The sequence below is a fragment of the Callionymus lyra genome, chromosome 15, assembly GCF_982586985.1.
Source record: "Callionymus lyra chromosome 15, fCalLyr1.hap1.1, whole genome shotgun sequence".
In the NCBI taxonomy this organism is placed as follows: domain Eukaryota; kingdom Metazoa; phylum Chordata; class Actinopteri; order Syngnathiformes; family Callionymidae; genus Callionymus; species Callionymus lyra.
Genome location: NC_141832.1, coordinates 17,592,028 through 17,609,518, shown reverse-complemented (window position 1 = coordinate 17,609,518; position 17,491 = coordinate 17,592,028). Strand labels below are relative to the sequence as shown.

The 17,491-nt window shown below is 37.1% G+C and overlaps 1 protein-coding gene and 1 long non-coding RNA gene across 2 annotated transcripts; one reads left to right on the top strand and one right to left on the bottom strand.

The window, feature by feature from the left end:
• Window positions 1-9,803: 9,803 nt before the first annotated feature.
• On the top strand, window positions 9,804-10,483 carry LOC148065165 (uncharacterized). The gene is made up of 2 exons (XR_015713453.1): window positions 9,804-10,250; window positions 10,295-10,483. It is a non-coding gene; the product is annotated as an uncharacterized LOC148065165 (long non-coding RNA).
• Window positions 10,484-12,780: 2,297 nt separating this feature from the next.
• On the bottom strand, window positions 12,781-15,635 carry uncx (UNC homeobox). Its single transcript, XM_087809272.1, has 3 exons — window positions 15,380-15,635; window positions 14,969-15,144; window positions 12,781-14,045 (listed from the first exon to the last, which is right to left on the bottom strand). Exons 1-3 carry the CDS (start codon window positions 15,633-15,635, stop codon window positions 13,293-13,295), a joined length of 1,185 nt encoding a protein of 394 aa, XP_087665398.1. The 3' UTR covers window positions 12,781-13,292.
• Window positions 15,636-17,491: the final 1,856 nt, after the last annotated feature.

Sequence of the window (17,491 nt, the reverse complement as noted above, 5' to 3'; positions counted from 1 at the left end):
CCGTTGGGCGGAATAAATCACGGCGGAGGTTTAAAATATATTATTAAAAGCGGCGGCTGCTGGAAGGAATGATTGAATTGATGAGGTGTCGGGGGTCGAACCGCCGCGTAAAGTTTAGTTTGACGGGTTTAACTTCGGGTTTTTCACCTGAATGAATGGGATTCGAGGCGAACACTGGTTAGTTAAAGTTGAATTTAACTGAAATAAATGATCTAAAATTACTTATTTTATCCTCAACCTTATATTATTTTACTAAAATCTAAATATTTCTACGAAACTGAATTAAACATAACGTAATGCTTTTTTTATTTACATTTTTAAGTTGATTTTTTTTTTTCCAAACCTTTACAGAGCGTAACAGATCTTTTCTTAAAAAATGAAAAAGAAAAATGACATTTAAAGGCAGCGTAGCTCAGTAGTGTTTGGCTTGTCGTTATGAAGTTGCTGGTTGAATACCAGCTCTGACTACAGGTTTGTGTCCCTTAGCAAGACGGCTTAACAGCTGCTGCGCTGCGTCGCAGCCTACTCCCATCAGCGACTGATTTGTGTGACCAGCAAATATTGCCCCTTTACAAATAACTATCATTTAATAATACCACCATGTATTGTTTTTTTCTTTTGTATATTGTTGATGTAAAATAAATATGTATATTTTTTTATTCCACATGACCCAAAATGAAATTCTTTTAGTAACAAATGTAGTTTTTTCCTTTTTCCCTAAATTAGTTTTAATGATACTTTTGTTACACTAACAGCTTGTATTGAAAAGTATCTAATGGGACAGGTTTTTAAGTAATTGAAATAATCAAATACAATATTTTTGCACAGAAAATATAATCACAAACAAAAAGGTAAATTTACAGATTTTTTTTTTTTTTTACCATATTTCTGTAAGGGCCCAAAAATCGCCTCTTCTATTATTTGTGGTTCAACTTAATGACCTCCAACTGAATTTATGTTACACACGGAGCCGAAAAATCTGTTTGTATTTTCAAATTTCCCTACAAAGTTCTTTAGATAAGATTATTATTTTTTTTTAAATTACCAGCGTTTGTTCATTTTCATATTGCAATTAAACTTCCAGCCGCTAGATGGCAGCAATCATTATATCCTCCGTAGCTAATAAAGAATGAAATCCCGGCGATTGACTGAGGACGAGAGGATACAGTCGACTCCGGCAGCTTTTTAAAGCTGATATTTGAACATATTTTCGTTTCAAAACAAATGAAAGCAGTTACGACTTCAAGTCATTTGGTCTGTAAATTCTGCGTCAAGTACTCGACAATACTACAAATATATAGTTGTTAGTACCTCAACAGTGTACCACAAATCTACAGGAGTTTACCTCAAAGCATATTGACTGGTTTAACGTCAATACGACTTAGACAAAGAAACGACGAGACATCTGTGCGTCGTGATCCCCGAAACAAAAGTCGCCTTTAAAAAAAAAACGCCACGCTAAGACGTAAATTTGGACAGTGCCGCTCAAACATCTGAAAACACGTCCCATCTCAGGAAGTTTTCACACTTCACGCTTCATTAACCTCCGGGGGCTTCAGATTCCCTGGGAAGTCAAGAGTGAAAAAGCCTCTTTTACATATAAATCACCGCGGAGTGGCGAGCGACGACATTTGCACGCATTCCGGATAACAGATGATATTCCAGTTAAAGGGGGGGAAAGTGTTTCTACACCCTGGCAAACATCCGTGGACGCCGGCGTGAACGACAAACTCTCAAAAACACGCTCGGAGTGGCAGACTCGCACTAATCAAAGAAAACAAAACAGGTAATGGGATGAAGTGGTGTCGGGACGTGTGCGGCGGATCGAGGCGACTCGCGTCAGCGACTGTGGAAATAAACACAAAGTCACATGGATTCAGTTAAAATCAATTTCCCCCCTTTTTTTTTTTTTGTCGGCGTACCAGAGAGAAAAGTCAAGTGTAGCCGGAGCCTTAAATCTAAAGACAATACACTCAACTTTTTCATTCTCTCTGAGGCTTTTGAAGCAGACAAAAAATACGATCTGATTGGAATCAGCGTTGAGTCACAGAAGATTACAATTATTGTTCGGTAAACAGACGAGAAGTAAACTTAACAAGTAATTAAAGCAAAACTTTTTTTTAAGCTCATCTGCTTTCCGTTCACGACTGTTACCCTGCGTCTGTCTCTCTTTCACTGACTGTATGACGACTGAAGAGCTCATTTTCATTTCAAGTATATTCTTTATTTTGAGTTTTGAAAAGGAGCTGCTTGGCAGAGGTCTTCACTCTCTCCGAGTGCTTACAGTGGCGCCGCCCTCCCACTGATTTGGCTGTTTTTTTTAAAATGATTTATCTTTATCTATATTTGATTTATTATCATTATTTATTCTTTTTTTAGTTTTTAAATAATCATCAACATTGACCATTTTCTATATCTTCATTGATCGGTGATTATAATCTTGGTTTGTGTCGTCATATCCAGGTCTAGCTAGGGGTCGTTTTTTAAAGACCCCGTCAGTGATGTCACGTTTCTGTCGCTCATAAAGCGATCGTGATTATTGTCACACATGATAGTAAACATTTGCAGCTATTTTAGGTCAGTTCTCAACTGGTAACACGCTACACATTTTTGGAAGTTGGCGTACGTCAAGTTTTGCCGGTTTGATTCACGCTCTCGACATTTAAATATTACTTTTATATATTAGTGTTTTTCTACATGTAATATATATATATATATATATATATATATAGGCAGGAAAAACTGTCCCTGAAAACCAGCATACAATAGTTGCTTTTGTGTACACTTGATAAATTAGTTGTGTAGTTGCAGATACTTTCAGTCATCAGAACTACTGAAGTGAGGCCCACAATTGTGTAGTCTTGTGCGAAGTATTCTTGAGTAAGACCCACAGTGATTGGACTGAAGTAGTAGTAGATAACAATAACCTCTACTCTCCTTTTTTTCTTCATGTTTATCTATTCATAAACATTGAGGTACATTTAAAAGCTATTAAGAAATTGATATGATGAAAAATAGAATGTGAAATGAATGTCAGTGATCATTTTAATACAAAGGAATACAACATGACAAAGCAGGATGGATTTTTAAAAAGAATAAACTCTCTTTTTTTAATCCCTTTTTCAATGAAAATCAACAGTAGCTGGATACAGGCGACATATGTTAAAGTTAAAATATCATTAAAAATGTAGATTTACACAAATAAAATACTCAACATAATCGAGCAAATGTTAAAAAAACAAACAATACTTAATAGAAAAAAGGGAGGTCAACAGGGAAAAAAGGGGAACAAAGGATTTAAGGTAAATAATTGTAAATACAAAAGTAAAAAGAGACCATTGCATGAAAGTAAACCACTTTCTATTTTTATTTTTGAAATCATTTTTTTAACCATTTAATTATTATTTTTTTAATAAGTGAATTCAATATTTTGAATATTGAAAGGTTGATTTTTTTTTATTATTGAATAACTAAAGTCAAAAATGTGAATATTTTCAAAAAAGAAACTTGACAACTAAAAAAAATGTATTTTCTTATTGTATTAAGTCTAAATACAGATGGCAAAAGTTATTTGTTTAGGACTTTTTGTCTGTTTGGTGTATATTTCTTACCCTTTAAATAATTTAAGTGAATATTGTGATCATTTTAAGAAGGAAAAGGGCTTACATGCATTTTTTTTTTTCACTTTTATAAAAGGTTGATACGTATTTTTAATGATAGTCTGATGAAGCTTCACGAAGCAGTGTCTTTAGATATTAAAAGAAATCGGTTTACATCATGCTATTCAAGAAACAACACGTTATCTTTAAGAAAACTAACGATAACAAATACAATATTATATTAGTTTTGTTGTATTTTGTTTGATTCTGTCACAAAAAAACTCCATCAAAAATCAGTAAATGAAGAAATTTGCCTGAAGAATAATGAGCTTCAGCTTCATCTTAATGCAATATGAGATACTTATCTCGTATGAAAGTACAAACCAAGTGTGTTTGATCCGAGTAAACTCTGGACGGTAAATACATCCAGGATCAGACCGTGACCGGATCTCAAGCGTCCACATGTTGTCGGCCACGCCTCCTCCCGAGGCTGCTCTCTCCCTTCATCCTCCATCACCTCTCCTCAGATGATGTCTTCCCGAGCCTTCGGGAGCGAGACTATCGAGCCGGAGCGTCTCCTCCAGCTCTGTGTGGATGTTCTCCAGAGTCCCTCTTAGTGACACCACTAACCTGCTGCTGCTTCACATTGATCCAGCAGGAAGGAGTCAAAGAAAATTATAGGCTTATTGAACTATGAAATCCTGTACCAGGACCTGGAGTTCAGCAGACTACACTCTTTCATGAGCTGCAGGAGGACGGATGAAGGGAGCAATGATTCCTTCCTCGGGATTCATCATGTGATACGATGATTATAAACTCAAAATGTACACTGAGGTACGTTCAGACGGTCCCCAGAAGTAAGGTGGAGGTTTTTTAGAAAAGGTTCTAAACCAGGAAAAGTACGGCACGTGGGCCACATACGGCCCTTTGACTCAGCGAGAATTCTGAGCCGCTCTAGTAGAAGAACTCACATTTCCCTGATCCTTATAACTCTGCATTGGCTGCCATTTTCTTTCAGGATCAATTTTAAAATTATTTTATTTGTTCAGGCTTTTCCTTGATTCTCTGAGACTCCTGTGTTTGTCTTGGTGTTATCTTGACCTTTAAAGTATATATTTTATTGTGTATTGTTTTTATTGTTTAATCGCTTTGTGACCCTGGTCTTGAAAAGCACTCTTCAAATATTACTTACTTATTGACATACTTATATCAATGTGGCCCTCATGAGGTCAGAGTATAACTTTAAAACATATCATGTAGAAATGTGTGGTTTAGCTTTTTTTTGTGCTTAATGATTTGACTAATTAAAAATATAACTAGTTCAATTCCTTGTTTAAGGACTATTTATTCTACTTCATTCTACTTTAAATCATGTATTTGATCGCTGTTGATAAATAGAAAAATATGCCGCTTTTATATTGTTTGTATAATATAAAATCTATATCAACATTTTATAAATGCTTTTTAATATCGGTTGATATTTTACCCAGTTTTGTAATCTTTAATTCATTATATTTTTACAATTGTTGCTACGCTCCATAAACATGCTACGGCTTTTGTTGCCGCGGCCACAAAGAAAGGAAAATTAATCAACATAAAAATTATTTAACATAATTGTTGTTCTATTGACTATTACAAGATCAAAGTTGTTTTTGAAGAAAAAGAAATTTGCTACAGTAGCATCAGCAAGTCTTAACAAGTTTACTTAAAACAATCCTCCTCTAAACTAGTGAAAATTAAAACATCAAACCAGTTTGTGGTTCCTAAAAGGTTGGGGACAACTGATCTAGATGTTCCTTGACGTTTGTTTCTAAAGAGGATTTTCAAAAAACGTCTTGTTTACAAGTGAACGAAAAGACATATCTGCGAACTAATCGTCAGTCAAGAGGTGCTGGTTTCGTCGTGACAAAAAAAGAGCTGAGCCAAGGGCCTCTCCAGTTGTTTCTGGACCTCTTGGAGAAACTATGGCTTTCAATTCGTCCAAGACTACCTCAGTATTCTTCCAGAAGAGCTGGAAGAACTTCACTGGGGAAGGAAGGTTCGAATCCCTTTCCTACCCAACATCAGATAAGCAGTAGATAAATAGTGTTAATGGTAAAGTCTCGGATAATCCAACGAACCATGTCAGGCTTTACAGACACGGTGGAATAAAATCTAGTTCCGCGAAAAGAAAATGACTTTTTTCTTTAAAAAAAAAAGTGTAAAACACTCAATCAAACATAAGGCCCAGGGACCCAAATCGGGACGGCGGATTCATTTTATGAGGACCACCGGATGGTTGTTTGGTAGATATAAATGTGTCAGTGTTTAAGATAAGATAAGGAACACAGATAATGGAAGTCAAAAATTATTAAGAGACTTCCAATAATAGTTAAACTGATCATTAAGAAAGATCTCCAAGAATAATGAAAAAAAAACAAAAAAACATATCACATTCATAGTTATGGTTAAAGACAGTTTGGTAATCAAGATTTTTTGTACCTTATTTGCTAAAATATTATAGATATAGATAGAAAAAAAGAACCTTTTCTTTTAAATATGATGTCAATATTTTCTCCATTTTGTTGTGAGGGGCAAGACATTTTCACAAAAGTTACAAAAAAGCTAAAATAATCTGATACAATAAAAACTTTAATTTAGAGTCGATACGATAATAAAGACAAAATCAAGTTTTTAGCTGTCTGGAAAAATAAAATGTCATGAATATGTCAAAATAGTAAAGTCCTCAATATAAATGTGTAATTGTGTTTAATAAGATGGGGGTTTTTTAGCATTGTCTTGACTACAGTTCTAAAGACGTTAATGTTAATCAATGAGAAACTGTGAATGTCTCTTCTTCGGGTGCTACTTCTATCATCGTCTACAACCCAAGTCTATCACCAAAAACTAATGGTTCCAACCGGTATTGAGTTATTTCATCGTCCAGTTTCTAAAACGGATGAAAAGAAATTGGCAGATCAGTTCACAATAAACACAATCGTTAAACAAAAATAGTCAAAATTCAAATAACAAAAACTATCATAGTAATTTTTTTAATTTAGATTGTATAAAGTTGCCATTTGATGTTTTATTCTTGGCTGGATGGTAATAAAATCCATTTTTACAAAAACATAACAAAAATGTCCCCTTGTGGGACTAATAAAGGAAAAATCTAACAGAAAAATCTTAGAATATTTGATCACATTTGTCAATAAATATAGTACATTTTATTCATTTCTTTCTTTGTCAAGCGTCACATCTTTGCCGAACTCACTGGATTTAATCCCAACAAACACATGGTTTCTGTCGAGATCAGATCTGGGTTCAGCGAGTGCACGGATCTTTTTTTAAACGCACTTGAATTTTGGATTGTTCCTTTTGAACGGCCCACTATGTTTCCACCTCCGTCCTGATTAGAGGGAGTCTCGTGGAGATAATTAAAATTATTTTAAGTATCATCCAGAAATCAATGGAGATGTTAATTTCCCCGGCTTATCCCAGGTATGTACGGCCAAGATAAGGCTTGATTCAATCCACCGGCGCATTAATGACTATGGGATGTAAAATAATCCTAAAAGGCATGGCAGAGTTGCTGCGGGAGAAGCCAAATGTCAAGTAGCGTTTTATTTTATAGAGGATCTGGTATTTTCTCTCACGGTTACGCTTGTTTCTTATCCAGACTGCAGGGACTCAAAGCGGTACTAAAAAGAGGCAGAAGTAGAAGGATTTGAACACGCAACTGTTTATTTTTCGACAACTAGTTCTGCATGAATCTGTGACTCGTTTCTTTTTATTTCCTCTCATGGACTTTTATTTACTGTGTTTTATTGACTCCGTAATTCAATGCTTTATACTTAAAGTCAGGGGTTTTTTTTTCACCTTTCTTTATTTAACAATTTTTTATTAATTGTCCAGTTGTATTTTCTCTCATTTATTCATCGGACAATAGATTTATGACAAAAAAAACTGTATTACAATAAATGTATGTTGATTCATAATACATAAAAACGTTAGTTTCCATGTGGTTATATTAAACATATCTTTTTAGTTCTAGAATCTTCAAAACAAAGGTGTGAATTTAATTTAATTCATATTTTTCTAGCATCAAATTAAGTAGAATCAGAACAATTTGATATTTTTCAACATTAATTTTCTGAAATAATATTAACCATTCTGAAAATGAGCTTTTATACTAGACTTTATGGCAATTTAATTTGTACTTCTTATCTATTTTAGTGTCATATGTCTTCTGTAACATCATTTATTCAACCGATTTTCTCTTATATTCAAAATAATATTCAGTATATTTGCTTTTCCTGCTCTTCTGATTGTTTTTTTCGCTAGCAATTATTAGTTTTCTGGTTTTTGTCGCTAAAAATGAAACGATTCTTATCATATATGTTGGTTTAACGGCCTGTTTTCTTCTTAACTTAAGCATAGATAATATAAAGCTATAGATATTCACTCTTTTTATGCCTTAAACAACTATACATTACCAGTTTAAAGCTTGTCAAAAAGCAGCTCTTCCTCGTCGAACCCACGGTTTTCAAACCGTCTTTCAGAAAGTGTTTATAAATCAATGTGGAAAATAAAGATGGAAGGAATTTTGTCGCGTTGATGTTTGTGCAAAAACAATGTGTCTTTTTTTATCTATATTTCTGTTTCTGATCATAACTGATGTGTTGATGGAGTTTGACCTTGTGCTATGATGTTATAATAACTTTCTTCAATGTTCGGAAACTTTAAACTCTTTCTTTCTTTCATGTTGAATCAACGTACACTTTAAACTCTTTTTTTCATGCAAAAAAATGGTTTGTGTGAACCTCTTTCCAAAGATGGCCTGATTTTATGTGGATAGAAAATACATTGTTATTATATAAAACGAGTCAATGAACGTATTAAAATATATCAATTGAAATGCAACTAGAACTTTAGTTTTCAACAATAAAGTATGAAACAACTCTTGATTTTGTGTGTTGATCCTATGATGTGAAAGACCAACCTGTTCAGTTCATAAAAGCTCAAGTATAAAATATCTAAAATGTTTTTAAATACATCTATAAATTAAAAAAACACTTGACACTTGACAACCAGTGTGGCCCGTGGGCCACATGCGGCCCTTTGACTGCACTTAAGTGGCCCCTATGAGGTCAAAGATCACGTAGACAACTAACAATTTTATTTTGTATTCAGTTCTTTTATTCACTACTATGATCTAAAAATGACACCACGGTTTTTGTTTTTGGACTTTTGTCCTTCGCTTTTGTCATTTTTGCGAGAATCTATTGCGACTCAAACAGATTGAAGTAAATTTTAAAAATGTATTTTTTGGGGGAAAAGAGGTTTAGATCGGATTTTATGAATTGATATAAAATACTATATCAATATATACAATCTCTCTCATGCTTAACACGCACTTTTACCTTTTGGTTTTCAACTTTTAAATGATGTATTTGTATATGTTTTCTATGTATTTATTGTTTATATTTATTTGATGGTTTTACGTGGACGTTTGTTTGGATGGATGCGTTATTATTCTTTCTCTTTTGGGGGGGAATTAACAAAGTATCTATTGACATATCTATTTATCATCTAATAAAATATTACTTTTCATTTTATTAGGCTTGATTTTATACTTTTAACTTGTTTATTTTTGCTTGATGGTCCCTCTTAACCTCACCTGTATAAATGTATGTTCATCTCACAGGTCGTGTCTCTTACCCTTGCTAGCCGGTGCCACAAACTAGTTTTTTTTTTTAAAAAGTACCATTACCTTGTTCTTTCCCCGCTCTTTGAATCCTGCAGTTTATTTTCTCACCTGGAGCCTCTTTATTAGTTAAAAAAAAACCACACTGATGAGTCCAGGGCCCGAGTCAGAAATAATACATTGTTCCCCCTCTCACCCGTGAGGTGACCCCGCTGTGAATATTTGGTTTGGCCTTGAAGGCTTTAATTCCAGCGACGTTTTCATATCATGAGCAAATTAATTAATTGCTCAAATTTGTTTCTATTAAATAAAACTAACACACAGTGAGAAACCTCCATTAGCTTTAATTAAGCTTGATATCCTAATTGAAGAAGCTGAAAACAAGTCGTTTTTTTTTTTGCTCTGGGTTTCTCTCTCTCTCTCTTTCTCCCTCTGTCTCTCCCTGATACAGAGGTTGGGGGGAGAGAAGCCTCGCAGCCCGTCTTCTTGCCTCTGGGCTGCTTCTCCTCCTTTGAGACCTGGAAATGAGAAATGGAAATGGAAATACCAGGAGGTGCTAAATTAGCTGCCTGATCTGCACTTATTGCCGCATATACAGGGGCCACTATTACTTTGCCAACCTCCTCTCTCCTCCTCCTCCTCTCTTAGCATTCCAGACAAGGAGGATTTATCAAATGGGGGGGGGGGGGGGGGATGAAAAAAAAATGAATGCGTGATGATCAGTTAAATTGAAAATCAGCGTCTGCATGACAAGCCCGACCTGACACCTCCGTAATTAGAAAGAAAAATGATGGCGTCCGATGCATAATAGAGCAAAAACAATTTGCACTTCTCTCCCATAATGATCCCAGCCGTTCAAATTGAAAATTTCTGCGGGTATAAATTGAATTCATAAAGTGTGATTCATGGACGACACATCTCCTGCAGGCGTCGTATCGATTGATGGTTTTTGTGTGTGTGTGTGTGTGTGTGTGTGTGTGTGTGTGTGTGTGTGTCTCGGATCGTGCAGCTCTCAGGCAGGAGAAGCTTAAACTACTTAAGCAAATCGCTAATTTCACCTTAAGGCCACCAATGTGCAGCCAGCGATACTCCCTTTTCTTTTTTTTTCTTTTTTTTTCCAGTGCGCTCATGAATTATGGATGCGCTGGGCATACATCCCAAATTGCCCCAGAGTTTGCGCAACAAAAAAAAAATTAAATCGTCCTTCCAATATTTTTGTAAAATACATTAAATTAATATAAACCTGGCGAGAGTTGAATTAATTCATGTCCCAGTTTTTTTTTCTTATGCAGTTACGGTAATTTGTGACCTCACGAAAGCCCTTCAAACGTAAGAGACGAGGCCGAGCACGGAACGTACCGAGAGTGAACGGAAAAGGCCGAGCGCTTTGTCGGGTTATATGTCACGAGTCCATGTAAAAATCGCACCCCTTTTTTCATTATTTAAATTATATCACATTGGTAACAACATATAAACATTTTATAAACCATAAAACATATTTTAAATGTACAATAATCATTGTTAAATTGAAGGCTTCTAGTTGCGTTCAAAACAGTGGTAAACTTTTAAGTTTACGTGTCAAAAAAACTGAAAAAGAAGCATTTTAAAGTAAATATACTTTTAGGTATAATAATAATGCTAACAAGAAGTCTTGTGTTAACATGATTTAAAATGTCACCAATCTTTCAGGGGATTTCCTTTCTGTGAAGCTCACTTTTTTGACAAGCCCTGAACGCAACACTTTCTAACTTGTATTTTTCACATATCTTGACAACTTTATGTGTTTTTGTTCCTTCCTAAATTTTTTAAGATTCACCAAAACTTCCTTCAACATTCTTTCTATTTGAGTTTTACATTTGGACATTGTTAATATTTCCTTTAAAAAGTCGAAATATTTTTGTTTTGGCTGTTAACTATTGTTGGTTGTTTTAGGTTTTTACCTAAACTTTCCTATTTTTTAAAACATTTAATATAAGATTTTGAAGAAAGGATAGGAATATCAATCCATTTTCTTGACATCTTTGGATGTATTTTTAAAAATACAATACATATAATAGATGCAAGATGAATTAAAGTATATTTTTAATGGTTAGTTTCTACAGCAAAAACTAATTTGGGTTTTTCATTGACGACAGTCTTAAACTTTATACAACATTTTAAAATCCTATTTTTAAATAAATATGGTTTAAAAATAAGATATTCATTTAACATCTACATCAAATTTAATTTTTTTAAACTTATCTGAATGCATGCAGCGGTTAGTTATGCATCTTTCACATATTTTGCCCCAAAAAAATGTCAATTTACCCAGCCTAAAATTTCCAGTGCAAAAATACTGAACAAAAGGTAAACTGTATGAACATTTATATCAGTGCGGGGAGTTCATTTGAGGGATTAAATAAATATTTACGCAGCAGGTCATGAGCTAAACCACTGAGAGTTTGAAATTTAATTCAAAAATCCATTTTTCAAAGCCTTTTTTTTAAATTATGATCACATCCTTTATGATTATGTGATCTAAATGTGTTATAGTTTGTCTGTATCATCTTCAAAAAAATGTACACATTTTCACGTTAAATAAAAGCAGCCCTATATATTTGTCCCAGAGTGTAATAAAGGGAACCCCTAACCCCCTTTGTGCTCTTATCAGAAGCCATGTGTGCCCCCGCTAACACCAGCAAAACCAGCAGCAGCCAAACTAATAAGACATTGCTTCCTTGAGCAAACAGCTGGGGTGAAATTTATGTAAATATTTGTAAAGGGACACCAGCTCAGAAATTCATTTGCGGCGGCTCAGACTGGTAAATCTCCCCCTCCCTTCCCTCTCTGATTATTTCCAATTTATTTGCAAATCAAAAACACTAAAGGGCTTTTTTTCCTCCCTCTCTCTCTCTCTCTCCTTTAACATATGCCATCTCTGGATGTTGTTTTATTTGCACGCGTGTGATACGTCTTCCATTGATAGTGTGGTCAACGTGTAATATTGTGAGGGGGAGCAGATGTCCTAGATCTTGCAACGGCCTCCCCGGGGACCGCCAACCCTATTAGAACAAATGTGTTGTAAATTCGCCTCAGCTGCGTGATCAATAGGGCTGATAACACGGGAACATCAATGTAAAGCGACAGAACAATGAGGGATATCATCGAACATCTATCTTAATATAGAGGAGCTTTCAGAGGAAGAAAAGAAAGAAAAAAAAGCTCATAAGAAATGGTTGTCGCCCTCTAGAAGATATTGGCTCTCGCTGAAATGTCAGGATATACCTCTAAGGAAAGTGCTTTAATCATAGTTTATTAGAATTATAGTGTATCTTCTTTAAATGCTACTAGCTTAAAAAATAGCTAAACTCTCTGAGCACCACTGTCTCTGAATTAAAGAAGCTGACCCTCATCCCCAGAGCTCCTTTTTTCAGTCTATATTTTTAAGGGTGGCCGCTCGCCCTCCTGGCCTCCCCCCCTCTAGAGCCGCCCCTGCGCCTCACCTCCTCTTTTTTATTTTTTATTATAGCAATATACACAAACACATTGCCGGGGCTATTATTTTCCTATTTCAATTTGACACCCAGGCCTTTTCATGCTAATTCTATTATTCTTGGAAGTTTATGTGATTTCATATCACTAGAAAATCGGTAATGTATTATAACCCCCTTTGAGCTAAAATAAACTGAATCCCCCCTCTTGCAGTAGCCACCGGGAAAATAATTACTTTCATATCAAAACTCTGCAGGAGTCGAGCTGGTCTTTTTCCTCCCGCCTGCGGCTCCTAACCTCATTTCAGCTCCGGCTTATATAGATGAATAAATTTGTTAAAGTACAACACGAGATTTCGCCTTTTAACATTTTTTTTTTTTTTTTGCTATTTAAGGTCCCACACGATGCTTGTATACAATAGATTTATTTAAGAAAAAAAACCTTACATATATAAATAGTATTATACAGCTCTTGAGGATTTTTAAGTTATCACACGTTAACTAGACTTTGGCCTATTATAAATATTATTTTTTTTTTTATTCCGCTTCTTCTTCTTTAGAGTCGTCTGACTCTAGAGGAGTCTGTTTGAAAGCGGGGCTGGATTGCGGTGACCCGGCTGGGGGGGGCGGCGGCTCCGACGAGCCCGGGGAGTAGCCGGTTCGGATCCGGGTCTCCACCGCGGTGCTGCTAGAGTCCGAGCCGGCCGCGGTGGTCGTGGAGGTGGTCGTGGAGGTCTTCAGGGCAGTCTGAGGAACAATGAATCCGAGCGGCTGCGTGATGGGGTACAAGAGGAAGTGACCCTTCCCGATCAAAGGCCGGGGGTTCGGTAAGGCCGCGGGGGTTCGTCTGGGTCTGGAGTCGGACAGCAGGCTCTCCACGCTGAACGGGTTGAGTTTCTGCACGTTGCAACAAGCCCTGTTGTCCGCGGGGTCCGCCTCGGAACCGCTGCCGTCCCCCCGATCCGCGTGCCTGTGGCTCGGGTCGGACGGGTGGTCCAGGGACTGGCTGGTGTTGTGGTCGCTGTCGGTGACGTGCGACATCCCGCTGTCGCTGTCCGAGCCCGGGGTGAATAAATCCCCGTGCAGGAGTTTGTTCTGGGACTTGAGGAGTCTGCGCTCCTGCTTGCGCTTCTTCTTCTCCAGCCGGTCCAGTTCTCTGCGGGCGATCTCCTCCGGGTCCATGGGCTCGCCGCTGCAGGTGGTCGGGTGGGCGTTGTGAGCGGGTCGACCCGGGCCCTTCTTTGTGTTCTCCTTCTTCCTCCACTTGGCTCTGCGGTTCTGGAACCAAACCTGCACGACGGGAACGGATTAATGCAACAATAAGTCAAATAAACAAGAAAAAATAATATTATTACTAATATTAATATTATTTTTTTGGTTTGAAATACAATATATAAATACTATACAACAAATACTCTCTCAATCTAATTTTAAATCTGTCACAAATGGTTCCTATAAACGAAGGTTAATATTTATAAATACATTTTAATTTAACAACCCCCAGAAATGCCTCCTTTACTAATAAATCACTGACATTATTAAAACATCAACAACATTCTATTTATCAGTATACAACTGTTCGATTTAAAATTAAAATCTTTAAAACACTATATTTTTATTATCATAAATTAATTCTCCTATAATATTATGTTTTAATATCGGTGACCTTTTGAGGAAATTTGGTTTTGTGCAATTGCATTAAAAAACGTTAGCATTAGCATTTTAAAATATAAAATATTATATGTATATAGTGCTTCAAATTCATATTACATGGTTTAAAAAATAGAAAGGTATTTTACTAATGGTGAAATCATATATTTATTGCATCGTTTCCATTTATTAAGATTATTGCCATGTATGACACGATTAATAATATATTTTAAAATATTGTATTATAGGCTTTAAATGCTGACATGTGTACGTGTCAAGACAATAATAATAATCTATACAGACACACGCCTTTATCAAAGCTATATAGTTGTGTTTATATCTCAAGGATAATACATCTGTTTGACAGTGAAGACGACAACTCTCAATCTTGATGATATATTATTACTAATAATAACAAACATCATATAAAGCAAATAAAAACGGTTGCGACTGTAGAATTCTTGTGAGTAATGACACATTTTAAACACTCATTCCAAGATAAACGACAACACATCACAGGAAAATGTTATTTTTATATGAAGGTTTTAGAAATTTTTTTTTACCTGCACCCTGGACTCGATGAGGTCCAGCCTGAGCGCCAGCGCTTCCCTCATGAACACGTCCGGATAGTGACTCTCGTTAAAAGCCTTTTCTAATTCCTCCAGCTGCCAACCAGTGAAATTGGTTCGAGTCCTTCGCCTCTTGCAGCCCGGACTATCTTTGTCTGGATCTAACGAGTCTGCCAGGAGGAACACAGGGGTCAACAAAATTCGGAACCAGGAGGAGACAATAACAATAAACACGCAGCCATCGAACCGTTAGATTATTAGTATTATTCCCCGTTTACTGTCTGACAGGAGCCTCGAGGATGTGTGTGTGTGTTTTTGTGCGTGTGTGTGTGTGTTGTATCCTCATCTCACGCTCTCAACTCCCGACATCACCGTCTTTGTTTTGTTTTTTTGTTATTGTCTCACCTGACAGTTTGTACTGCTGCTCCCCGTTCATCCCGCAGCCCGGAGACAGGAGCCCCGTGGAATTTCCCACGGACGCCGCGCAGGACCCGTTCAGTAATCCGTCTATGGTGAAGGGAACCGCGGACGCGGACTGGAGCTGGTGCCCGGCCAGCTCGTAGACGTGGTGGTGGCTCAGGTGGTACGGGAAGCCCACCATCCCGCCGAGGGAGCCCCCGAACTGGGCGTGCGGCGGATCCAGTATCCTGCTGTCCATCATCCTAGTAGTAGTAGAAGACCACGTCTGGAGGACACGGAGGAGATGGAGGAGTTTTTTTCAAAAAGCACGCGGCGAGCGTGGCCGACGAGGAGGGGACATGGTGTGGAGCAGGGGGGCGGGATGAGCGCCACTTTATCCGCCGTCAACCTCCCGGTAATTAGCGCCCGGGTGCACGGGGCGCGCCGCCCGCCCAATGAGAGGCTGGTAAATGGGCGGTGACGTCACGGGCGCGCCTCGCCAACAAAAAGAAAAAAAAAAAAAAAAAAACGCTCGCTCGCGCGCGTATCGATTGCTAATTAAGGCTGACATCCACCTCAATAAACAATATCAGGGGCTGTCACAACAAGACAAGAGGACTTTGATAAGAACTACATCGCTGCTGCTACACGAGAGAGAGAGGGATGGAGGGAGAGAGAGAGGGATGGAGGGAGAGAGGAAGCTGCGGATCCGGGGAGGAGACGCCTGCAGGCGGGCGAGAGAGAGAGGCCGGAGCTGGTCCACTGATGGAGAACATTACACCTTAGAATTAAAAACTCTAAATCATTTTTTTAAAGGTATTCTATTAGCGCATTACGCGTATTAAGGAGGGACACATTTACACATTGTTACAAATTACAACATATATATTAAAAAAAACAAAACAACAACATCTAAATATTTTATCACTTAAATCCCTTACACCAGTTGCTCTATTGTTTTCTATTATAAAATATTGTGAGTCATTAAAACAAAAAAGGTGGTTAATATTTAAATACAAAACCCGTAATTAACTTAATTCACTTTAAAGCTTTCCTCTCTTCATTCAGACAAATACTAGGCCAAGAAAGTAATACACTGTACTTAAATACAAATGTATTTTAAGTAGTATTGCCGTGAATACTAAATATGTAATGACGCAAATGTGCAGGATTTATTTGAAGACGATTTAACGTGTAGATGAATAATTCATCACACAGTTTGTTTTGCTTTGATTATTTATTTATTGATCAACATGTGTTTAGAGATAACACATTTCATATGTTTTTGATTCTTTTACTTTCACTTTATAAAATGTTTATCCGCCTTTTACTTTAGAAATAATGCTTCAAATACTTCATATAATCCAGAAGATATTGCACTGGTATCCAAATATAGCTGTGAGTCTGTTGATGATTATGGTTTATTTGATTTTAAACTGCTTCAAGGGAGTCCATTTATGACTAGTTTGACTTGAGGGGGTCCAGTTTTGCATCTGCTCCTCGTGGCATATTTCCCCCCCAAAAGGATCATCTCCCTCGCATTGAAACAAAAGTCATGTGTCACTGGAAGTCAACCCGATTTTTACTGGTCCGAGGTGACAACCTTCAGTTACGAGCTGCACTCTGAACAGATATACGACCAAATAAAGGGGCCAGAAAATGACAACCCACGTGTCACCCCCCCACCCCCTCACCAATCCCTCCTTTGCTCCCAATTTACAACCATCCGAAATCCACCGTCAGGTGTCCAAATAACGAAGTCTACTTTATTTATCCCCAGTCCTGCGACGCCACGGTGTATAATCCGAGTTGAAATTCGGCTCCACACTCGGTCCCTGACCCTTGGCACCGGGACTGGCATGTTGTAATAACCTGGATCTCTCAACAGAAGCGGCGATAATTGTTACCTTATTAGCATGCAAATTGTTTAATTAATATTATTATGGGGGAAGTATATAATCCGCTCGTCACTTGACCCCGGGAGCCCGAATAACAACCCCTTCCGTATCCCAGAGTGTAGCCTTACATTTTAATGAACCTTCACAAACGTCCTCCACTTGCTTTGAAGCGCTTGCTCTTTTGTCTTTCTTTTTTTTTTTTTACTTTAATTTCAGCGCA

Excerpts from the sequence above, each read along its gene's own strand:
- uncx (XM_087809272.1), bottom strand. The coding sequence starts at position 15,635 with ATGATGGACAGCAGGATACTGGATCCGCCGCACGCCCAGTTCGGGGGC. Across the intron at positions 15,145-15,379 it reads GCAGCAGTACAAACTGTCAG|ACTCGTTAGATCCAGACAAA; the intron begins GTGAGACAATAA and ends TCCTCCTGGCAG. Across the intron at positions 14,046-14,968 it reads TCATCGAGTCCAGGGTGCAG|GTTTGGTTCCAGAACCGCAG; the intron begins GTAAAAAAAAAT and ends CCCGTCGTGCAG.